Genomic DNA, 26,968 nt, shown 5'->3' with positions numbered 1-26,968 from the left:
AAAAATGATAAAAACAGAAGTATTCAATGTATTTTATTATCAATAGTAAGATATTTAACAATGTGAAGAAAAGCAATTGATCTAATAAAAATGAATTATAAATCGATGTAAAGAAATATGTGAAAAATAAACACTAAAAAGGTATATACATTCATTGTTATTTTAGAACACATGAAAAACAGGAATAGAATAAAATGAAAAATACTAGTACAGCATTTTTACGCATGAAATTCTAAAAATGCCACTGACTTCAAGAAAAGTTAAAAAAAAAAAAACTTTTTACAAATAAAATACCAAACGTTTTTTCTTTAGTTCGCTATTGATATTTTAAGATTATAAAAAGCAAACCCACAACAAAAAACAACAGCTACATCTGTACTGGCCTAAGCTACATTGCCAAATTATAAAGAACATTTAAAATGCACAATGATTTTACAATTTACACGTTTTTCCCTCTAAAATGAGGCAAATAGTAATATTAAAAATAAAAATATGCATTTTGTGTTTTAAATTTACAAAATCGTATATGATAAAAAAATTAACAAGTAAATTCCATTAAAAAAGAAATAAGTAACGGATCGAGTGGAAGATTTATCATAAAATGGCGGGTAAATGCAGACGACACTAACAATTCACTTTCAACCCTTAAATATTTTTTTTTTGTGCAACGGATGCTTTTTTGGACTATAATTTTCCAACTTTTAAATGTACAATATTATATTTAAGGCGGATCGTGCAAATTTGCAAACTAACTTATTTCGCCTGCTGACTAACGATGCATTATTATTGGTCTAGATGAAGTAAGCATAGAAGTAACATGACCTCGTGTTCTCTATTAAAACAACTGTAACAGAACCAGTTAAGAAAATTTAACAATCAAGTCACAATATTTTTCTGTAGATTGTACATACGACTGCATTTTTGAAAGGCTGTTTTTGCATATGTTGACCACTATTTGGTAATTTTCTTGGATTGTAAGTGCAAATTGCAATATGGAAATTGCTTTATTCATCTCACAATATTTTACTTTTAGATACATTTCCAAAATTTTCATGAAAATTAACATGAATCTGGAGGCGTGCTGCTTTAATAAATAAGTAAAATAATAACAACAACGATACAGAAATCATTTTAAATAAGGATGTCTGCCCTTAATCAAAGCACAGTCCTCTTCAAACTATTGAATCATTTTCCTGTCGTCTGCTGTATGTTGAAAATGACTAACGGTCTGGACCCTGGTTTTCAACCATCAATGTCTACTGTTGGTGACTCTGGGCATGGTACAACACCAGAACACTCCCTGGTTTCAAAGTAATCACCTGTCAATCAACAAAAATACGCAACCATTGTAAATTATAATTATTATTATTACTTCCTTAGATTTATGTTTCAGCCAATTAAACCAACACTAATAATGGTGATTTATTACGATTAAGAAGCCTAGGTTAAAACATCGCATTGTACTTACAGTCAGAGGCCTCGGGAGGTTAAAACCAGACTTGTTTACCCTTTGTCCTCAGAACTGTCTCGTGGGTAGTAGAAAGATAGTCTGGTGCATAAAAGCTTTGTTTAAAATTATATTTTTGCGACGGACGCGCCCTCAGGCGCGTTCAGAGCTAAGTCATCTACACATGGGATTTCGTTGGCTACACTCGCGCAATGTGTCCTAAACCAATTAACAGCCCAAGAAATAGTACATGAATTTGATCCTTCAAAACTCCCATACTTTGTCTGGATATCTTAATGTCTTCCATATTTAGCCTTTTCAATTTCAAATTAAGTTATCCAAGTTAAAATATGAACGTATATTATTGATAAAAACGTTGTAGTCCCGTAGTATTATTGCGCAATATGCAAATTACTGCTGAAACGATTTACCGCTGTCGAAAAAGTAGGACAGCAAATTATACTACAATAAAGGTGTAACCTCTGAGTTCAAAGACATTATTAGTAGGAAATAAATATTTCTACATTATACAAAACATTATTATTAACAAATCAAAAGTTTTTCGTGACTCTAGGATAACTCGCGCATTAATAAAAGAAGAACTATTTTCGTGACTCATACCGCGGGTTTAGCTGAATATTCAGCAGTTATTAATATATTAGATACAGTACAATGGTTAATGTAAATATCTATTTTTGAAAATGCATGTAAGACACTTTACCGCCATGTAGTCTTTCATGGTAAGGAAGTTATAATATCAGTTCTACTTCCGATTCTTGTGGTTTGTTTACATATTTTACTAGGTCATGATATGAGTTAACCTTCGCTATTCTAAAAATAGATTCTGCTTCACCTGTTCTGAATTTTGGACAGGCGATTAGGAAGTACACATTAAACATGTAATTAATAAACCAGCGGATTACATGCAATACTTTTAGAAATGCTATACACATTGTAAGAAGCAAACAAGTTGAAAATGGAATTTAGTGTGAAGTTGAAAAGGACAACTAAACACTGTAGTGCATAAGTGACATTTAAATTAAAATAAAAACGATGTGCTCTAGCCTCTACATCTTTACTTTGTAAATAAAAAAAATCTAAGAAATACACTATTAATTGCTGATGATTTTAACCATTTTTTTTAATGAGACATATCCAAGAGAAATAAAAATACAAATGACTTATATTTTATTGTCTGTATGCCCACTATGATATAACACGAATCAATTCTAAATAGCATTCTCAAATGTATAATGTATTATGTTTGAAGTTTATTTGCCTGCATTTATTCTAGAAATATTTCGTTACAAGTTTGACCAGAGTTTTTAGGCATAAATTTCATTCTGTATTTAAGTGCTTGAAAGTAGAAAATCTGAATTATATCAATTTGGGACACAAAATATATTGCTCTACAAATCTCGAACTTGTATGGAACAAATTTTCTCTGTTATATATTTTGTGTTTTGTTTTTGTTTTGTTTTGTTTTTTTCTAAAAGAAGCCTTAATGTCTCTCCGGTTGCATGTCCGTCGCATTCAGTGCTGCAGCACTTTGATTATTACATGCGATATGCATGTATACTCAGCTTGAATTTAAAGTTAACTGACTGGTCTGTACTGGAAGGTTTGTAATACAATAAATGTTCATAATACATGTACATCATCAACATATTTTTTCTGCAAGCAATATTTTATTACAATATCCAATTGTTAAATTTCAATTGTTTTTAGTTTTTATGAATTATTGAAATACATATGAATAAATGCCCGTAGAGGACATGTCCACTTTAATGATTCGATATGTAAAGGACATAATTTATATTATACGGTTAGCATGTACATGCGGATAGCATTGGCTGATATTATTTTGTTTTTGCGTATTTTCATATGATACTTTAAATTATATAAAAATGACCCAATGCACGAATATTGCTGACTTACGGGAAAAGATCAGTTATATGTAAAGACAATAAAAATTATCTATACATTCTTGTATTATTTAGTTCTTTAGATATAGTCAACTTAATAAATAAAAATCAAACTTAAAACTTTATAATTATGAATCAAAGAAATGTATTTTACGTACATTTTCATTATTAATGTATATGTACATTATTTAGTTCTTTAACAAATAGTGTTTATATCATTTTCATCATTATTAATGAAAGTTTACCTTTGCATGTTTTGCCGCCATTTTTAGACGCCGGACAATGGCATGCACGTGAGCGTGTTTGTGTCGATGTATAACCTAAACAGGTGGCGCTGCACGGAGACCATAGACCAAAATCACACCAAGCACCATCAACTTTAAGTAAATATACAGCAGAAATATTATCCATGATTACGTTTATACACAGTTCATATGTGAAGCGATACTTATGATAATGAAAAACAAGAGCACCGCTAGGCGGAGCATTATATGCCCGAAAGTGTTGTTGTTTTTTTTTTAGTAAGGATGAAGCATTTGTAAGAAATGGGAATAAGCTGTTCATCCTATAAAATTTTACAGCTGTAGGTTGGTTAATACTTAAGTTATAAATAATGACCTTAACCTTTGACCTTGTGACCCCAAAATCAATAGGGGTCTTCTACCTAATATGGACAATAATACCATGAAGTTTGAATATTGTGGGCCAATGGAACTTTACTTATGCTCCGGAAACGGTTTCAATTTTAAGGTAATAGTGACCTTGACTTTTGACTTTGTGACCCCAAAATCAATAGGGGTCTTCTACCAAATATGGACAATCATCCTAAGAAGTTTGAATATAGTGGGCCACATGGAACATACATTATGCTTCCGAAACTTTTTTGGTTTTAAGGTAATTGTGACCTTGACCTTTTGACCCCAAAATCAATAGGGGTCTTCTACCCATTATGGACAATAATCCCATGAAGTTTGAATATTGTGGGCCAAATGGAACTTAAGTTATGCTCCAGAAACTGTTTTCAGTATCAAGGTAATAGTGACCTTGACCTTTGACATTGTGACCCCAAAATCAATAGGGGTCTCCTACCTAATATGGACAATCATTCTATGAAGTTTGAATATTGTGGGTCAAATGGAACTTAAGTTATGCTCCGGAAACTGTTTTCAATTTTAAGGTAAAAGTGACCTTGACCTTTGACCCCAAAATCAATAGGGGTCTTCTACCCATTATGGACAATAATCCCATGAAATTTGAATATTGTGGGCCAAATGGAACTTAAGTTATGCTCCAGGAAACTGTTTTCAGTATCAAGGTAATAGTGACCTTGACCATTGACCTTGTGACCCCAAAATCAATAGGGGTCTTTTACCCAATATGGACAATCATCCTATGAAGGTTGAACATTGTGGGTCAAATGGAACTTAAGTTATGCTCCGGAAACTGTTTTCAGTTTTAAGGTATTAGTGACCTTGACCTTTGACCTTTTGACCCCAAAATCAATAGGGGTCTTCTACCCAATATTGACAATCATCCTATGAAGTTTGAACATTGTGGGCCAAACGGAACTAAAGTTATGCTCCGTAAACCAAATTGCTAACGGACGGACCTGTTTTCAGTTTTAAGGTAATAGTGACCTTGACCTTTGACCTTTTGACCCCAAAATCAATAGGAGTCTTCTACCCAATATAGACAATCATCCTATGAAGTTTGAACATTTTGGAACAAATGGAACTTAAGTTATGCTCCGGAAACCAAAATGCTAACGGGAGGACCTGTTTTCAGTTTTAAGGTAATAGTGACCTTTACCTTTGACCGTTTGACCCCAAAATCAATAGGGGTCTTCTACCTAATATAGACATTCATCCTATGAAGTTTAAACATTGTGGGCCAAATGGAACTTAAGTTATGCTCCGGAAACCAAATTGCTAACGGACGGACCTGTTTTCAGTTTTAAGGTAATAGTGACCTTTACCTTTGACCGTTTGACCCCAAAATCAATAGGGGTCTTCTACTCAATATAGACAATCATCCTATGAAGTTTGAACATTGTGGGCCAAATGGAACTTAAGTTATGCTCCGGAAACCAAATTGCTAACGGACGGACGGACGGACGCCAGGGGGTATAACATAATATGCCCTTTCGGGCATATAAAAATGATTACGATGATGAGACTGATGATGATGATGATAATGATGATGATGATGATGATGATATTCATCATTCATATAGAAACATTATCACAGGGTTTTAAGACATTTGAAGAATGTCAGCAGAAGCAGTGGCGTTGTTGTTGCTTATGATGATGATGATGATGATGATGCTGATGATGTAAAATAATTTCTGTCTCAATTTTTCTTAATGATGATATATACATTACAATTACAAATGTAAATGTCTACATAAACACCTTTTATTGTCATTGAACACGTTAAATTAAGGTGATTTCGCTTTGTCAGCCATGTTTGTTTTCACAAAGTCTGTCCAAAGTGAAAGTAGGCCAAAATTCATATGACAACAAAGCTCACATTGTTATAAGATGAGCCATTTGCAAGTACACTTCCTGTTATATGTTTTAAAGACTATTTTAAACAAAAATAAAAATGATAATAATAAGAAAATTTACCTTGAATGGGCTAAATTTCTGAAGACCAAAAACATTCTGTTGCAAATTTTTATGCACATTTCATGAATGGCAAAATCCTTTTTAAAGTCTGTTTTAGTGCCTACAAAAGCTATTTTTTGCAGAAAATACAAAAAAACTTTAAAAAACATAAATCTTAGGAAAGTAGTTTATCTGACCTTGAAAAAACATGGCCACCATGACATGTGTAAAAAAGTAGTACCATGAAAATAAACATCATTTACCTATTTCTTGTGTACATGACAAACAGACACACTTCACTGTTACACATAAAAAGGTTAGATTTTAAAGTTTGATTGTGTTTTCATTTTAATTGTAGTTCATAAGGCTATAAATGATGATTTATTTCTTGCACTACTTTTTTACAAAAAATAATGGAGGCCATGTGCTTAGAAGGACATGAGATACGGATTTATTTGGCGTTAAGTTTGGAAAGATTTTTGTATTTGCTGCAAAAAAAAAGCTTTTGTAGGCACTAAAACAGACTTTAAAAAAGATTTTGCCATTCATGAAATGTGCATAAAACTTTGCAACAGAATGATTTTGGTCTTCAGAAATGTAGCCCATTCAAGGTAAATATTCTTATTGTTATCATTTTTATTTTTGTTTATAATTGTCCTTAAAATATAATCCTAGAAGTGTACTTGCAAATGGCTCATCATATAACAATGTGAGCTTTGTTGTTATATGAATTTTGGCCTACTTTCACTTTGGACAGACTTTTTGAAAACAAACATGGCTGACAAAGCGGAATCACCTTAATACTAACCCGGACATCCATGCTCGTTCTTGCAAGAAACACGTTCTACGCTGCGGCCTCGACACATGCGCCCTCTATGTTGAGGTCTAGGATTATCACAAACTCGTGTCTTTATACGATGACCATATTGACAAGGTCCGGCTCGACAACTTCCGAAATCTGACCATTCTGACCAACCTCCATCCACTGAAAACAACAACAACAACAAACATATTATATTTAATATGAAGTAAAAGCTAAACTAATCATATGAAGACAAAGCTAAACTTAAAATCTAATATTTACAATTTCATGTATACAGCTTGCAAGATCACCATTTAATTGAAGCCCTGGTTTCAGCCTCGGCGGACAATGTAGGATAAAAGTGGTATCTATCTGTGGAATTGTTAATATACTGAGCATTTCTTTTACCTGGACATGGTGTTCCAATATCACAGATATCTGTATCTAATTCTGATCCATCACAGTGACGTCCACCAAATCTAGGTATCGGTCTATTACACGCACGTGTTCGAGTACGTGCACCGGAGCCGCATGTGACCGGACAACTGCTCCACCCTTCCCACGTTGACCACCCTCCGTGAACTGAGAAAAAGTATAAATGAGACGCGTCACGACAAATCCAACATAATGGGTTTGCGACCAGCATGGATCCAGACCAGCCTGCCGCGCAGTCTGATCAGGATCCATGCTGTTCGCTATCAGTTTCTCTACTTGTAGAGTTGGTAAGCGAACAGCATGGATCCTGATCAGACTGCGTGGATGCGCAGGCTGGTCTGGATCCATGCTGGTCGCAAACGCACTATGTTGGTTTTGTCATGACGCGGCTCAAATTATAAGCTTGAAATAAGAATGAAACATAGGTTAATAATTGACATTTACTTGTATCTATATATGAAATATCTAAAATTCAACTCTTGCGACATCGGTAGAGCCAGAAGATTGCGATGTGTTTGAATATGACAGTGTCGGTAACAAAATGCAAAGATTTGAAAAAACGTAATTTTAAGATTGAATATTATATGCGTTATTTTTTACAGAAATATTAAGACTAGAAGCCAGCTATACTTTGTGGGTACCATGTACTGCATTAATATAGAGGATATTCATTTTTTCTATAAATACAAAGCTGATATTCATTGAGTGGTTTGAAAATAAATATTTCATGAGTGGCGTTAGCCATGACTTAAACAAGATAAATTTCAATTGTTTCCTGTATAATAAAAGGTTCTTTTATTTACTTTTTTCTTTTTTACGAAATGCCGGTGGTTTACATTTCAACGCTCATCTTCAAGGATTCTTTCAAATACAGAATTCACTAATTCACGATTTCAACTTCACGAATTCAATTTAATGAATTCACGTTTTCAACTTCCGCAAACTTCCGCAAATTCGCGATTTGAACTTCGTGAAGATGCATGAAGTTGAAATCGTGCAGTTCAAAACATGAATTTATGAAGTTAAATTGATAAAGCTGAAATCGTGAATTTGATATCGGAAATTCATGAACCTGAAATCTTGAATTCATAAAGTTATTTTTACTTTTTTGACCTTATGACACCAAAATCATCCCCTTTAACTTTGTGTATTGGCTGAACCGCACATGCAGAAAGTAGTGAAAATAAAAAAAATATGTTTCACTGCAGCGAAACATACTTTTTTCAGTGAAAATACGGGGGAGGGGGAAATATGCATCTTATTGTATTATTGTATTCTATTTCACAATAATTATTTCATTTATATGTATATAATAAACGTTTCTTTTGTTTGCCTTTACTTGCAATCCAGATCTCTTTTCGTTGCTGCATGCTTTCCATTTTATAATTTAGGCAAAAAAAAATTGGACATTAATTTTATATAAATGAAAATGAAATGCTTTTATTCTTACTTGCACATTTCCGTCTTTCACAACGCCTTGTATCAACGCTCCTCCCTCGGCATGGTCTGCCACCACCAGCAGGGGCGGGGCTGTTACATTCTCTAGTTCTTGTCATATCGCCACGCCCACATGTTCGTGAACACATACCAAATCGTGTCCACAGGCCCCAGTTTCCATCAACTTTTTAAAGATATTATGCTAAATCAAAAGACGCAGACAAAATAAATCAAAAGACGCAGACGAAATAAAACAAACAAAACTTTACATCAATAACAAGTATTCGGCGGGGGATATAAATTCAACGTTTTTTAAATTTAGATATTTTCAAATAAACTTTAAGTATCGTGATATCATAGAACCCTGGCTAATACTTTCTAATAATGAGGTAGGCAATTACTTGCGCTTACTTCTTTTTCTTTTCTTTTTTTGCTGAATCATTACGTTTTTTAAATACGTATAGGTAAAATAGAGTACTTAAATGCCTATTGTCTGAAGTTAAAAAAAAACAACATTGATCAAGATGTACGTATTAACACACATTTAATATAAAACCACAAATCCTATCTAAATCAATAACATGTAGCATTACAAGGTATGTTTATCATAAAATATGATTAGGAAAGAATGTTTTCGATTATGTAATATCGTAAAATTATATACACGTAAACTTCAGTGAAGTTAACTCATAGTAAATAATACGGTTCATTAAAAAATGTCTGTATGAAAATTATCAGTTCATTCATTTTTGTTTGAAGTTATGAGATTTAATGCTCACAAATCGTTTATAAACAGCATAAATTTTACCTGACAGTAGATAAAACTCAGGTGCGATTTTTTCATAAATCTTACAATTGCCATTGAGATGTACGATAAAAATACACAAAAATTGCTTAATTTAACGCAATTCAAACTCCGTATGTTTTTGTTTGTTTGTTTTTTGTTTTTTGTGAGGGGTAGAAAGGGAGGGTGTTATTTAAAATAGTAAATTTAAGGAATTTGCAATATCACAAATTGCTGACGAGATAAATGGGACAATAGCATTCTGAGATCTATATAAACTCTCGCTCGGATATTATTCAGGTCAAAAAAGTCTCGTTCCGTGTATTATCCTTCCAGAAATCTTATAGTACATGTATACGGATGCTGTCAATTTTTAGAAAAGTGTTCATGTTTCTGATCCCCATAATGGTCAATATTGCAATTTGGGAAAATACCATGCTTGTACTTTTCTTTATTAGATAAGACACTTACACATGAAATAATAAAAACTTTTACCGTTTATTAGGGTAGTTAATAATTTTGTTCCCCCATAACCTACAAAAATCAAACCAACAGCAAATAAATAAAAAATCTTCTTTATTGAAACTGAAAGAAAAATTCATTCATACTGGCCTAATGTCATATATAATTTTGGATACTAAGATTTTTGACAGGTTATATGACCGTATAAAATAGATTGTTTGCAGTCATAAACGCTTACAGCCATATATACTGGGCCATATATAACATGTGAATAATCTTTATAACTAATACGTTAAGTTCAGTGTTACCTGCACATGGCTCCTCATTACACGATTCTTCGTCCAACATTGGCCCCTCACAATTCTCACCGCCGTGCATTGGTCTCGGCCTATTACAGAACCGCTCCCGCCGCCGGATTCCGACCCCGCACGATACCGTGCACGTCATCCAAGTCATCCATTCTCCCCAGTGACCGTCGACTATAATAGTGTACATGTTTCCAAGATATATAACAGAAAATGAACAGTGCATTTTGGGTAAAAACAGAGAATTGTGACAACTGAAACGGTTTAGTGGCAGGCATTAAAAACTTAATTGTGTAGAGAGTAAATTATGAATATTACGACAGTATACGTTATTCTAATGGATTGCGGCCATTGATTGAGCAAAGTATTATTTACACGAGCACAAATGCAACGATAAGCAGTCGACTACAGCGATACAATCTACAAGAATAGCACACTTATGTGATATACCTTAAAAAAAAGAGTAAAATGATGCGTACAAAATCTGAAGGAAATATACAGAAGGAAATATTTTCTTTAAGAATAGAAATATGAATATAGTTTTAATACATATTCGTGACACCAGCATTCGAGCAATGTCAGGTGTGTAATACGATTATTCAAATTAATGTACATTTTCGAGATAACGAATTTCGAGATAACGAAACTATCGAGAAAAGTGATGTCGGGATAAAGAAAGTTGACTGTATTTTTTCAGTTGAAAATGACCAAACTTATATCAGATATGTACAGTATGTAACAAAGACATAATTTACAATATACAATGTACATTGAATAGTTAAGAAAATGGGTAAAAAACCTATTCAGAATTTTTAGTCATAGGTTTGGACTTTTTTCTTTACTGATTTTGACCTGTTTTCAGAAATAACCAGAACATGTTTTAAAGGCATCACTTCCCGTTTTATTTGGAATAACCGAGCTTTTTGAAAGCAACAAGTCAACTTTTATAACATTTTCCAAAAGGAGAACTCTTTATATACTTAACAAGAATGTAAAAATAAAGACATCGAATTCAATGTCAATATTCTATCCAACAAAAACACAAATAATTCAAGTTCTAACAACGCGGGGCGTAAGATCCACTTGATATAAAGTGGAAATTTCGCAAATAAGGCGTTAAAAGAGCAGTCGCAATTTTTTTCCTGACAGCCGACAATTTCTATTATCGGTGATGCTAATGAAACCGATTCCCATATGGTTTGTAACCCATTGAAGTCATTTCATACAATCGCTTGTTTGTATGATTGAAGTTAGCAAGGAAATCTAGTTAACGGACGCTTGGATGTTATCACTGTCCCATCTGTTTTAATTAAGCGCTGTGTTTTTGGAAAACTGAAAGACCTTATTGTGGGAAATTGTCAAACAAATGCAAGATTTATTGCATGAAAAAACAATATTTATCTGTATTGGAAATAAGTTTATCACGAAACACTGGTGTAAAACAACGGAAAATGCATGTCTGCCATCGGTCTTTTTCACATGGTAGAAACTTTTGCACTTAAGCTTTTTTTTAAAAGAAAACAACAATAAGAGTAAATTACTCTAGTCGTCGTTAACATTAATGTTACTTAATGTCTGCTTCATATTTCAAGCCGCAGAGATATTTTCTCATAGAAATTGAAAAACAAGAGCACCGCTAGGCGGAGCATTATATGCCCGAAAATGATTTTTTTTAGTAAAGATGAAACATTTCTAAGACATGGGAATTAAATAAAGTTTTACCTCCTTCACAAAACAATCCTCCTTTTAAGTTTCAATATTGTGATCCAAATGGAACTTAAGTCATGCCCCGGAAACTGTTTTCAGTTCTAAGGTAATAGTGACCTTGACCTTTGACCTTGTGACCCCAAAATCATTAGGGGTCTTCTACCCAATATGGACAATCATACTACGAAGTTTAAACACAGTGGGCCAAATAAAACTTAAGTTATGTTCCGACAACTGTTTTCAGTTTTAAGGTCATAGTGACCTTGACCTTTGACCTTGTGACCCCAAAATCAATAGGAGTCTTTTACCTAATATGGACAATCATCCCATTAAGTTTGAATATTGTGGGCCAAATTGAACTTAAGTTATGCTAAAGAAACTGTTTTCAATTTCTAAGAAATAGTGACCTTGACCTTTGACCTTGTGACCCCAAAATCAATAGGGGTCTTCAACCCAATATGGACAATCATCCTATGAAGTTTGAACACTGTGGGCCAAATGGAACTTAAGTTATCCTCCGGAAACGGTTTTCAGTTTTAAGGTCATAGTGACCTTGACCTTTGACCCCAAAATCAATAGGGGTCTTCCACCCAATATGGACAATCATCCTATGAAGTTTGAACACTGTGGGCCAAATGGAACTTAAGTTATGCTCCGGAAACTGTTTTCAGCTTTAAGGTCATAGTGACCTTGACCTTTGACCTTGTGACCCCAAAATCAATAGGGGTCTTCTACCCAATATGGACAATCATCCTATGAAGTTTGAATACTGTGGGCCAAATGGAACTTAAGTTATGCTCCGGAAACCAAATTGCTAACGGACGGACGGACGGACGGACGGACGCCAGGGGGTATAACATAATATGCCCGAAATTCTTTCGGGCATATAAAAAACAACTTATTTTAAGTACAAAGAGAATTACCTGGACAGTAATAGTGAACGATGCATGGTTCTGATTGCATGCTCAATCCCTGCGTCTCCTCGCAGTCACTGCACTGTCGGTATCGTGACCGCCATCCGGTCCCACACGTGGAGCTGCAATCACCCCATGGACCCCATTCATCGGACTTTCTCTCTGAAAGAGAAAACATAATTATCTATAATAGCAAAATAACAAGCATATAATATCAACATAAAAGGCATATAAAGCAGAGACATAACAAATATACAATGCAACATAACAAACATTCAACAGAAGCATAACAAACATGTATAACAGCAACACAGAAACCATATAACAGCAACATAACAACCATATAATTCAACATTACAAACATATAATAGCAACATAACAAACATATTTTCTAAAAAAACTAACATATAAAAGCAACCTAACAAACATAGAACCGCAAAATTATAACTAACAAAATAACAGTAACATAACAAACATTCAAAAAGCAGCATAAAACAAACATCTAATAGCAGCATAACAAATATATAATATCAACATAACAATCCTATTTGCGCAGCATAACTAACAAATAGCAGCAACAAAACAAACATTTAATAGCAACATAGCGAACATCTAATAGCAAAATATCAAACAATCAACACACATATAATAGCAACGTAGCAAATACATAGTACAAAGCTACAATTAATTGTTAAACATTTACCGGTATAGAATCATCATTATTGAAATATACATTTGACTATCCGTTACCCTCCGGTTTAATGAAAGTCAAATGTACTGCAGAACTGCTTACCAGTTACCTTCTTTACAGTAACAGTAACAATTCTTCCCAAAGGAAGACTTAGACAAATAGTCTTCCAAATGAGAATTGCTGTATTACAACAAATGCAATGAAATTTCAGTACTATTATTCACCTGTTGTTGTGGTTGGAACCGTTGTTGATTGTTCACGTGATTTCCTCCATTCTTCACACGATATACACGTGTATTTATTCTTTCCTACTTTGTCCTGCAAAAAGAATTGACTATAACATTGAAAATAAATCAAGTCACCAAATTATATGCGTACTGAAAACCACTTTTGTCTTGCAGTATGAAAACGGCCTCGTTCCCGTGTTCCTTTAATTTGTACATGAATTTCAACAACACATGTTATATTACATTTCGAAGATGGTTTCAGATTTAGATGATTCTATACTGAATAACTAGTTTGTACATAAAAATGCGATCATGTGAAGTTATTTTGAAAGTTACCATGTACATGTATATGTGTTCAAACAGTAAAATCGGCATAAATGTTTTCATTCTAAATTAATGCAACTTTTTCAAAATTTACCAATCCAGTTGTAGTGAGGCCTTTTCCTTTGCCAAGACAACACTCCTCCGCCGTCGATATCTTGTGTTGTTTGATTGGTCCCCCGCATTGCTGATGTTTCTTTCGGTACTTCCGGAAACAATGAAAGTCCTCTGTAGAATTGAATAAATAAGGTATATGTTTATATTAAAAACGTGCATGTATTTGGACTGATATATATTTGGTAATGTAATATTTCCTTTTTCTTTTGACAATTACTTAAATGAACCGTACATATCAGTGGCTTTTTATGAAATTCCAATAGGACGGAAAACTATTTATTTAATGAAACAACAATAAGGTGTGGTTGATTAAAAGTACCTATTTTATAAATCTTAAGCTTAATCATTAATTGTGAATGTCTTTAGCTTTTTATTGAACGACACTTTAACCCTCAGCACTCAGTACTGGTTTCATATCAAGAAAACTAGGCCATTAGTCCAATAGGGTTTGAACCTACAGTCCCTGCGTTGAGAGGCAGATACCGTTAGCACTTTGTAAAAAAAGTTATCTACACTCTTGTGTGTCGTACAATACTACACATTTACATGATTTGCTAGGAAGACAATACTATCCATCTACATGTACATGAAGATCAAAACCAGTAGGTAAAAGACCTTGGCACGTTTACAACACTCCCTCTACTGGCCATAATTTAGTTCCTACTAATTGGTATTAAAGACTATCTGATTTAAGACAGAGGTTATCAAATTATCCGTATGTAATTATTGGCATTAAATTTTGTAGAAAGGTTTGACTAAATGTCATAGTTACCTTGATGTGTTATTGCTGTTGTTGTTTCCGTGCCACCTTTCTGTCTCTCCCAGTCTTCACAAGATACACATGTATATTTGTTTTTTCCTTGTATATCCTGTAAATGTATGCGACTATTACTATCAGTGCGAAGAATTGTAGAAAAAGTCCATTATTGGTGTGAAATAATCTGAATTGAGCCAGCATTTTCGAATTGAAGTTGTTCGTATCAAATAGAACTGGTTGGTGCTTACATATGATTTAATATGTTTACTTTTTTTCAGAGTATATTCATGTAATAAAACATACACAGACAATATACAAGCACAATGTAGTCAAACCTTAAAAAGAAATAAGGACATACTTTATATTTGACTACATGTATTTGCAAAATGAGAACGAATAGGTAATGCTTGAAAATTGAATTTTACTGGACTTTATAAACTCATAATCTTACCAATGTTAGGAGGGAGAATCCTTGACCTATATCTAAGCAACAAGTGTCTGGGTCAGGCAGATTCTTTCTTTTTACTAATCCTCCACAGTTATTGCTCTTTCTTCGATATTTCTTGAAACATGAAAATTCCCCTGTGTAAGAAATGTCATTTTCAGATCATTTTTATGTTTCACAATGTTTATGTTTTAGTCATTGAAAGAAATGTTTTTAAATAACAACGTTATAGCATAAGCTTTCTCACCCCGGACTGTGCTTAAGGAAAAATCATTAGAACCGAACATTGTCTTAGATCAAGGTATACCTGCATATAATGACCCTTTCATCTTATAACTTATAGTATATTAATAAATTGTAAATTTTGTACTATAAAGTAATGAAAGAAATTCCATTTTAATAGCCTACGTAATGCGGATTCCCGTATCTTTTCAGGGTGAAACAGTAAAATGGATAAAAAAAGAAGGAATAATATCAAAGGAAATATACTGAATGGCAGAAAAAAACTAATGTTAGTTTTTATATGTTGGTAAAAAGAATAATAATTGTAAGTTTCAAGAGTTGGCTTTATTAAGGTAGAAATACTGTTAAATGTAAATGTACATATTTTAACAAAACCGAAAATGGTAACGTATTGGTTATTTTCACGATCAGTAATTTTTATGGGGCACGGTTACATTTTTTTCCGTGAGGATAGACTCGTGTTTGAGCACTCTCTTCTGCTTTTTTCGTTTAAATTGTAATAATATAGAATATAGTAAAACAATACCAAGATTTTTTTTTGATTTTTACGAGTAGATTCAATCTTACATTGCTGTAATCAAAGAATTAGGCCCGCGCATTCTCTATAATGTTGGCGGTGATATTCCTTAATTGTTTCAAAATGAATTTAAGACAAATTTTGTCAGGTTCATGGTTAAAATAAAGCAGGAAAGCAGGAAATTTCTGAATATGATTTTATTTTCAACCGACGTTTGTTCATTTCATGCAATAATAAATTATTTAGCTATTATTTTAACGGTGATTTACAAATTAAGATATTATTATGGATACAAAATTGGAAACCTGATCCCATATAATTAGTTTAACATTTCTTTCATTGAAGTTTGAGAAGATTCTTACCATAGAAAAGGTCACGTGGGAATCATTAAGTAATAAAATAGCTAGTTTCTAGCAGGCAGCTTATATTAATGTCAGGGGTTATGTAATAAACGCAATAAAAATAATTTGGCGTATTTCATCCGGTACTTATATGGAAAAACGGGGCTCAAACGAATTACAGCGGAATAAATAATCACATTTTACAATCTATTCAACTTTGAGCAGTAGAAATTGATTAAGATGCCGCGGTATATACATCTAAGCGCGTGAATCTCTCGAGAGGAATCCAAGCGTCTCCGCGACTTAATTGATTTATATTCATAAACAAACTTGTTCGATTCCAAGAAGTCTCGTGTCTAAATTGAATCTGTTGAAAATAGGTAGCTACAGAAGGTTAGTCAATAAGACAAATATTGTAGCTAATCTATCATATTTTGGCGAAATTTACAACGCACTATTCCTCGGAGGTCAAATTAAATATTTTTTGCAAAGTTCTGAGAATGAAGATTTTGTTATTAAAGATATCATCAAAACATCATATTAGCGAAATAAAAGAAATTTAGAGAAGATCCTATATTTATTTTTGTTGATTATGCCGATGTCTATCATGATGTAGTGTGTCTGGTTAAACTCAAAGAGGAATTATAAATTATGATTAAAGTAAGATTAAAAAAATGTATTAAATCGCATGGTGCTGAAAAAAATATATATTGTTCGCATGACAATTTTAATTATAAATCTTCTTAATGGCGATTTTTTTTTCAACTTAAATCATAGCCAAAGTTGTTTATATATTTGTCTTTTTTTTTGTATTCGGAAAAGCATGATGTAAAAAAACCTAGACACAAGACAAATTCATAAAAAAGAAGAAAAGATATAAAGTGAAGTGGTTTATTTCCGGCCGGGTCGAAAACAGTTCCTTATAATGATTCTCTATTGACAATTTTAAATTTTACAGCAGCTGACTGACTTAAAACAATATTTTAAATTTACAATCAACAAAAATGCAATATAAAAAAGAAATTATGGCATGAACAGCAATGTGAAATCTTTCTTATGAATCATTAGGCTTACGCTGAATCCTCAGATTTCTTAGTCCTTAAATTAAAGCTTCTTTCCCTGGTCAGTGTAAATACATTAATAAGTTCATCTGCATGTTTTCATTGTAATGATCAAACACGTGTTCTACAGATAAAAGTTAATTGAGAAAAGCGTAGATCTATATGACATGACTACTTACAAAACCGTTAATTTCATTGTTTACCTTGTTTTACATTTAAAGGTTGTTAAAATCACACTATGACATGTCATTCCCTATCTTTATCAAAATATGACTCATTTTTAAAAGGTATTTTCGGAAATGGATGTAAAACATGAAGATGAAATAACGTGGCATGCGAAACTGAAAGTCAGATATTAAATGTCAATTGTTGTAAGTTAGGGTTATTTGGTACCTGGCAGATTTCCATAAAAGTTCTGAAAATTCTCAAAAATTTGAAGATTTCTCCAAGCCAGTCCAACTGTTAGGCTGTTTCTGAGAAAATGTGATTTTAAATTAAATGTTTAATTCTTCAATGTTTTTACAGCAACAGCGGTAACACTCCACAACCCTGTCTAGAAAATCAGAAACATATTTATAGCCAATGACAATCTGGGATATGTACTTAAAAGCAACCTTTTGTGTAAAACTTATAGTTTAATATAGATAGAAGTTATAAATGATCTTTCGTTTCGACGACGTGTCGTTAATATATGTGTAGGAAAATCTGGATTTTTTGTATTACAAATAAAAAGGTTTAAAATTTTTGGGTTTGTGCAAATTTAAATGAAAAGGGCCTAAATTAAAAAACTTGTTTTGTCCGTTTCAGTTTTTTCTGTAATATTGTGTAACTTAATAGTTGATGATTTCGTTTCACCTTTTAAATTGCCCCTTTTTTTGGGTTGTTATTGGTTAATTACATGGCATATATTTACATTATTACACAATTAATTACCATTTTATGACATTATTGGCGTATCAGTGTCAGAAGATAAAAGATCTCGTATCAAGGGGTTATATATTTATTTCCAAGCCTAATGGGCTTATCGGACAGATATTTCCATGATAAAACTGCCAATAATCTCAACGAGCGGTCTTAATTGTATTAGTATTATAAGAGGCAATAAATTTTAACATCAAAATGGAAAATCCCGCCCTTTTTAATAGCATTTTTTCCTAGGTTATTTTTTGGAAGAAATTTTTTGGTTTTTTTTATTGTAAAATGAAAGGGATAATGAAGGGGAGTGGCCCTTTTTTAATAGGTTTAATGGGGAAAAGAAATTAAAAAACGAACTAAAATTCAATATCCTCATTTATATAAATCGATCAGAATACGTAATAAAGGTTTAATTAAGGTTTTTTAGTACAATTTACAGTTACAGAGAAAGAGTCTTGTTTTAAAGTAGTTTTTGTTAAACAGAAACGTATATATGTACATGCATATATTCTTTACCCCCGTGAGTTAATATAGCATTTTGTCTTATTTGAATTTTTATGTGAATAAGTTAATATATATACTATACTTACTTATAGTAAAACGGGGGTCTAAATTCACACGTTCAACATTATTTTACCCGTGCATGGTAAGAAGAAGTTATTAAGTGCATCTTATTCAAGGAATTTGGCGGGTGAACAATAACCACTTGTACAATCGTATATCTCTGTAAAACATTCTACAAGTACTTTATAGATTTATACTGATTTTAGTAACCATGACGTTTATTGTTCGTCTTACATGAATAACATGTATAAAACATAGCTTTTATATTTTGGATATAATTAAATGTTATTTATCATAATTTGAGTCTTACCTTGAATACCCTGAAACTGTATTCCCGCAAAGAAACAGAAAACAAATAAATCCAGTGCATGCATTATTCTTAATGATATGTATTCCCTACGTAAAGTATGCACGCTTTTTGCAACGCGTTATAGCTTAATAGTTATTACGTGAAATATAAAGACAGTATCTATGTGATTTGTAAAGTAGAGCACTGTTCACTTAGTCTGTTAACTTTTACATGCGGTGATGTATTGAACGCTGCGCTTTTAAACTAATATATGTATTTATTTAGTAGCTGTCCACCACCGCTCCTGTGTGAATCATTCCTCGCGGATCACCAATGGATAGCCGGTATTCACTACAAAAACAATGAATGCAAAGATCCCGTAGATAAATGAACTGATTTGTAACAGAACTCTGCCTCGTGCTAATCACGTCATTACATTGGTTTTGTTTATTTATAACATATTTCTGTAGTATACTGTTTTGTAAAAATAAAATAAATGTCCTGGTGAATATACTTCCAGACAAAACGTGCATTATCTAAATTATAGGCTGGATTTCTTCATTTCCATTTGAAGCGCTATACTAGCGCGAGGATTGTTTAATTGCTATTCGATTTCGGTTATTTTTTACGAAGATCAGTACAAATATTCTAATTCCGTTAAAAAATATGTGAAAGCGTTAAAAGTGTCAAGTATGATTATTTCCATGCATTTGCCTTTTTAAAAACAAAATTTTTAAAGCGTCTCGTCTCTAGATAAGTAAACATATTTGAGCCGAGTCATGACAAAACCAACATAGTGTTAGCTGGTTTGGGACCAGCATGGATCCAGACCAGCCTGCACATCTGCGCAGTCTGATCAGGATCCATGCTGTTCGCTATCAGTTTCTCTACTTGTAATAGGGTTTGTGATCGAAAACAATGGATCCTGATCAGACTGCGCGGATGTGCAGGCTGGTCTGGATCCATGCTGGCCGCAAACTCATTATATTGGTTTTGTCATGACGCGGCTCATTTTCAAAATATCATCTAAAACAACTATATATATATTCACTTTGATAGTTAAAACATGTATTCATATAAATATAGCAAGTGACACTTTGCATGCATTATTCAAATGTAACATAAATTACTTTTTAATAACGAAATGTGTACCCCGTTACAAAAGAAGTAATGTATTCTGCCTAAAGTTATAATATGTGGGTTTGTTTGATAAAATTTTTTTGCAAAAATTGACAAAGGGACAGTTTAAAATTAAAAAAAACTTTTAAAAAAAAAAGGAAACTGGGGGTTCAAAACATTAGCTGTAAAAGAAAGAAGAACTATTTTAATTTTTCCCGTAAATTTATCAAAAAATTTGTTTCACTCTCAATAAATGAAGGACTTTTGTTTGAGTGAATATGGAAAAAATCACCAAGAAATAGACATTTAAAATTATTAAAGTGCGTGAAAAAATTGCTGTAAAGTTTTGTATTTGTTCGAATTTTAATGTTTTTGGAAAGTTTTATCACACATGCAACTTTGTCTTTTTCTGATATTTGCATTAGTATGTATATGAGCCGCGCCATAACAAAACCAACATAATGAGTTTGCGACCAGCATGGATCCAGACCAGCCTGCGCATCCGCGCAGTCTGATCAGGATCCATGCTGTTCGCTTACAAACCCTATAACAAGTAGAGAAACGGAAAGTGAACAGCATGGATCCTGATCAGACTGTGCGGATGCGCAGGCTGGTCTGGATCCAAGCTGGTCGCAAACCCATTATGTTGGTTTTGTCATGACGCGGCTCATATGACTAATTTGTCATTAAACAACGTATATTCAACTGAAAATGGATTGGTGTACATGTATAAGATGGAATGCAGCTAGATGGAAATGAGTCTATTACTTACCACCAGATACAAGGGCGATTTCTTCTTTTCGTTACAACCATTACTACCATTACCAGAACAAGAGATGACATAACTTTTTTTCTTCAAAATATAAATTTAATATTGTTGACACTTTCCTCTGCCTCTACGGAGGAACCCGGATGTTAAAGGATATAAAAAAATCATGTGTGGTATTTGATGCATAGTGTACTTTTTACTTCCATACAGTTAATTTGAAGAGCACGACTTAAAAGATCCGTATCTATGTAATACAATAAGCTTCCATATCATGAAAACTATCAATCAAACGAAAACTTATGGATTCACCAACAGAGAAAGTTAAGAGATTAATGATAATGATTAGTAATAAATAAGAAGAAAAATAAACTATATGTCTTCGTATGCATTCATATGGTGGCTGATTTGTGCCATTCGTGTTTTTGCCCCGCGACCCCGCCAAGCGAAAAGTCGAATTAAAAAGTTAAAATGGCGGGGTCGCGGGATGAAAACACGCTAATTAGCGGGTGCGCGGGGCGAAGTTTAATAAATAAAAATTGGTTAGCGGTATTCTTTCCAGATAATCAAGCTCAGTTGAAATAGTAAAATATATTTCTTATATACTTAAAAATCGAAAATAATGTTAATATTGAGAGAATGAAATCTAATATGGAAGAATTAAAACAAAACCTTTTATTTGATAAAATATATAATTTAGACAATGGAAGTCTTGAGCAACTATATTCCAGTTCCTGGTTCATTATATGCTAAAAGATTGTACCAAATTTTATAACCATAATGAATTAATTAAATAGACAAGACAAATTACTGAAAATGCCGGAAGTTTAACCAGTTCAGCTGTACTTTATTTTTTTGGCTATGAGCCTATTACAAAAATAACCTTGTCACTGTCAGTGCATTATATTTTGTCTCATTTGAACCGGATGTGACCATAGCTAGGTTAATAAACATCATTTATTTTAAATCACGGAGGATGTAATTTAAAATAGTTTTGCAACACTGTTTGCATTATTCGGTATTATATCAGTACAGGATGCAATCCCTTGATTTTACGGTCAATAAAAATTCCACCAGAATCCATGAGAGAATCGGATTTCCTTGTTTATTGTATGCGTCAACGATTTTTACGTACGATGCGATGAATTTTCACACCCGGCAGTAATGAAGTCATGAACAATGTGACTGAAAAAAAAAAGAATAAAATTTAAGGTTTATCTCCTGTTGGCGAAATATAACACAATGGTGTGCGAATCAAAATCAAAGTGAATGAATGAATGAATGAATGATTTGAATGAATGAATGAATGAATGAATGAATGAGACAATACAGTGATAAAATAGCAAACTAACAAGTATTTGACTCTTTAATTACAGACAAAATATTTAGCAGACAAGATTAAGGTCTAAGTTGGTACATGTAATTTGCCGAGAACAACATAAATAATTTAATTTAATAACATTATCTTTTGTATCTAATAGTCATTTTTTCATATTCATATTCATAACTTAATACAATTTGCGAAGTGCTTGAAAAGTTTGATTCCCTATTATCTTATGTAATGATCATTATAAAAGAAATGAAATTCGTCGCCGAAATAGTGATTTCATAATGAACACTTTCTACGTTCTTTTCTACACGTTATGCGTTTTTCCCTACACGTTTTTGCATTCTTATTGCAATTACCGGTTTTAACAAGACATTTTTTTTTCCTGACTTCATCCGAATTTAATCATATATTTTCTTTAAGATATTTTTTCCCCGTTAATTTTTTTTTTTTTGCTTTAAAAGTGACGTATTTTGTAACGAGGAGACTACCGCTAATACAGATGTTCGGACGTGGTGAACATGTTTTAACAGTTGTTTGATAATGAATAAGTGTGCTGCTAATGCAGAAATATTATCAGTGTTTTAAATATAAGTAAATAACCTGTCTGGCAAACATTGAAAGATATTTTTAAAGAAATTGTGGATTACAACGCAAAAGCTCACCATGTAGATGATGTTGTCAATGAAAATACAGAAATATAAACAATACCATGTCTTCCATGTGAAACGTAAACACTTTCAGGAGTTTCTGGACATAAACATGTAAGGAACTTACTGATATTTAGTCGTTTGTATGAAACAGACAGTGTTGTTTATTAATAAAACTTTTTTAGATGTCTGATTAGCAGCATAGCATGCCAAATAGTTAAGCAATCTTTTCAAACAAGAAAATTTAAATGTGTTTCTGATACAAATGCACGTGACCAAGGACTGGTTCAATTTTAATCCAGGGGTAATTATATGCCGCCAGGTTCATTGTATTTTTTATGAAAATTTTGAAAATGAATTTAAAATCTTGACACTGTGAAGTGAACAAAGAAAGTAATTTTCACATTACAGTTCACAGTAACCAAAAAGAGGCCAAAAATATGCAAAAATACTTCATACTGCATTAGTAAAGCAGTAGAAATATAGTGATGAATACTGTAATATCAGTCATTAATCACACAAAACATGTAAGTTTTTACTTGAATCTATTTACTTTCCTTAAAATTTACATTCCTTAATCTTAGAACCTCGTTCTCAAGTTACATTTTCTTGAAATATTTTGACTTACTAACATTTGGAGGCATGCAGCTTTAAAGAATCAACAGATGGTGCTTTCACTATGTCAGATATCTATACCCTGTGCCTTGTAGATTAAAAAAAAACATTACTAATTTTAACTCTTATTCCTACTTATGGATTAGATCAAAACCATTCATATTATTGTAAGGGTCATTTCTGTGAAGTTTGGTCAAAATCCATCATGTGGCTAAGGATATTGTTTAAAGAAACCCCAGAGGAATTATTCATAAAACTTTTGAAGAGGTGGTGAACTAAAGATGAAAAATATAAATTCAACAATGTAAACTACCACTCCTCATATGATGTTATTTTATGACTATACCTTCTGAACTCAGCCCATAGTTTTCAAATTCATAAAAAATATTGCATTATTCATAAATTCTTAAGAGAAAGTTTGGACTTTAATTCATACTGACACGAGTTTTTTGTACATGAAAGGTGAGATAAATAATTCTTGAATCAGAGAAATGTGACATAATTGAAAATAAAATATCAATAAAATAAAGCAAAATGATTTGTTTTACTTTTATTTCATCTATTTTTGTATCTGACATTATGATAATAAATGTTTAACGTCTATATATACCTATATATACATATAGACGTATTATTTCACAAATTATGTAAATGTATAATTCATACAAAAGCTATGTAGATGTCTAATTTATGTATACAAGTGTACAAATATTATGTGGATGTCTAAAAAATTGTAATGACTACATATAATGTAAACAAAAGATATTTCTGTAGATGTATATTTTATATAAATGTTATTGAATAATAATAATAAAAAATTGGCATGAATTGATACATTTCATATGAAAATATAAGACATATATACCTTATAACATGCATTCAAGATGAACTCAATTAAATATAGCACATATCTAAACAAGTTAAGCAAAGCTTACTGGCACTAAAATTCAACAATTTTCTAGATTAGTATTATATAAATCATTTTGCCAACACACATTTTCCTTACTTATAGACAGTATTTCAATGACATAAATAATTTCACCAATTTGTCTTACATTAACTAATTAAAACAAGTTGTCTTTCATGAACAATTTAAGCAAGTTGTCTTTCATGAACAATTTAAGGAAGTTGTCTTACATGAACAGTTTTATCTATGTGTCTTACATGAACAATTTCATAAATGTGTCTTACATGAACATTTTAATAAATGTGTCTTACATGAACAATTTCATAAATGTGTCTTACATGAACAATTTCATAAATGTGTCTTACATGAACAATTTCATAAATGTGTAGTAGATAAACAATTTCATAAATGTGTCTTACATGAACAATTTTACTCTTACATGAACAATATCATCAAGTTGTCTTTCATGAACAGTTTGATCAATTGGTCTTACATGAACAATTTCATAAAGGTGTCTAACATGAATAATTTTAGTCTTACATGAACAGTTTTATCAATTGGTCTTACATGAACAATTTTGTCAAGTTGTCTTACATGAACAGTTTTATAAATTGGTCTTACATGAACAATTTCATAAATGTGTCTTGCATGAACAATTTTAGTCTTACATGAACAATCCCACAAATTGATCTTACATGAACAATTTTATCAATAGGTCTTACATGAACAATTTTATCAATAGGTCTTACATGAACAATTTTATCAATTGGTCTTACATGAACAATTTTATCACTTGGTCTTACATGAACAATTTTATCAATTGGCCTTACATGGACAATTTCAACAACTGGCCTAACCTGAACTATAATTTCAAAACTGGCCTTGCATTAACTATTACAAAAACATTCTTACTAGAACTATTATGACATGAACTATTTCATATAAAACTATATCATTAAATTAGTTATACGTGGACAATTTCAACCATAGAATTACAAAAAAATGTACATAAGTGTATAAATGTAATTATATAAACTATTCCATCAACTGACTTTACATGAACTAAAAATGTTTCTGCTTAAAATGTTTCTGTTATCATTCTCTACCAATGCCAAGTTTAAAGAAATTCTATTAAATAGTTTTAATTTTGAATATATGTCTAATCAATATTGGTTATCTAAAGATCAACATCTGAAAAGTCAAGCCTTTTGTGTGTGGTCAAGGCAAAATTTAACTTTCACCTGCAGACCCTAAAATCATGGAGCTAAATATACATATTGTATGTATATCTGTGCTAAAATCAATAGGGATCACCTATCAGCTATGACCCACATCTCCACTAAATCTGGAGACTGCAGATCAGAGAATTCTCTAGTAAATTAATTGAAAGACGTCTGATACTATGAACAGACTAACAGAAGTCCTACCTAACTTATTTTGGTACTCTGTTTGTCTTATTATTGTTTAAGCCACATAAGAGAACCAACTAGCCTTTGTCATTTTACCCAGACTACCCACAAATACTTAAAAGACACATTCCTCAACATCAACTAATATGTGTAAGACAATTCACTTATACATGTATATTCAAAATGGGCATAACTTTCTGTGAACAGAACATAATGGAAGGTCATCAGAGTCCAATTTTAACAACACCTACACCTTCCCTAAAATCATTGCCTATTTGTTAACTTGAATCAATGCTTGCAGACAAATTTTCTTTGACGTTATAAAGCAAATTGGTTTAGAAAACATGCTGGATTTAAAATCACAACCCAAATCTTTGATGAGATATATTCCCCCTATTCAGCTCCACTAAAAGTAATTGTATATTCTATGTAAATATCAGCACTTATGAAATCATATAAAGTTAATATATTTATAAAGCATTTGGTGGGCTAGGTAATAAAATATTTATATAACAACCATCATATAGTATAGATTCACAACAAATAAATTATTACTGTAAGGTAGTGACAAATAAGTGTACAAACAAACAAACAAATAAAAAAACAAACAACTAAAAACATACAAGCAAACAAGTGGCAATTCTTTTGGCACATTTCTATAAACACAGTAATGTAAAAATAATGATCTAACAAAAGCACTTTTAAGTTATGTGTTGAAAACTAAGTACCATTCAAGCCGGTGCTAGGGGATGTGTTGCACTTTTTGTTTGGGTGAGGGGTCCCAACACCAGAAACAAAACTGCTATTTGGCATTTTGCCTAATAAGAAAGGACAATGCATGTCATTTTTAGCTTAACGTCCTG

General features: G+C 32.2%; 1 protein-coding gene across 1 annotated transcript; it reads right to left on the bottom strand.

The window, feature by feature from the left end:
• Window positions 1-20: 20 nt before the first annotated feature.
• On the bottom strand, window positions 21-19,800 carry LOC132747491 (hemicentin-1-like). Its single transcript, XM_060736889.1, has 12 exons — window positions 19,334-19,800; window positions 15,389-15,519; window positions 14,953-15,049; window positions 14,161-14,291; window positions 13,740-13,833; window positions 12,834-12,986; window positions 10,207-10,377; window positions 8,666-8,836; window positions 7,189-7,362; window positions 6,787-6,963; window positions 3,618-3,749; window positions 21-1,319 (listed from the first exon to the last, which is right to left on the bottom strand). Exons 1-12 carry the CDS (start codon window positions 19,395-19,397, stop codon window positions 1,243-1,245), a joined length of 1,572 nt encoding a protein of 523 aa, XP_060592872.1. The 5' UTR covers window positions 19,398-19,800; the 3' UTR covers window positions 21-1,242.
• Between the last annotated feature and the right edge of the window lie 7,168 nt (window positions 19,801-26,968).

This window comes from Ruditapes philippinarum, unplaced genomic scaffold (assembly GCF_026571515.1).
Source record: "Ruditapes philippinarum isolate M1 unplaced genomic scaffold, ASM2657151v2 ctg6418_1_1_1_1, whole genome shotgun sequence".
Lineage (NCBI taxonomy): Eukaryota > Metazoa > Mollusca > Bivalvia > Venerida > Veneridae > Ruditapes > Ruditapes philippinarum.
This window is presented reverse-complemented; position numbering and strand designations above follow the sequence as displayed.

What these genes read in the sequence shown, in the direction of transcription:
- LOC132747491 (XM_060736889.1), bottom strand. Translation starts at nt 19,397, where the DNA reads ATGCATGCACTGGATTTATTTGTTTTCTGTTTCTTTGCGGGAATACAG. An exon ending in ACAGTTTCAGGGTATTCAAG is followed by an intron (nt 15,520 to 19,333) that starts GTAAGACTCAAA and finishes TTTCTTACACAG; the next exon opens with GGGAATTTTCATGTTTCAAG. An exon ending in GAACGAGCATGGATGTCCGG is followed by an intron (nt 3,750 to 6,786) that starts GTTAGTATTAAG and finishes ATTTACTTAAAG; the next exon opens with TTGATGGTGCTTGGTGTGAT.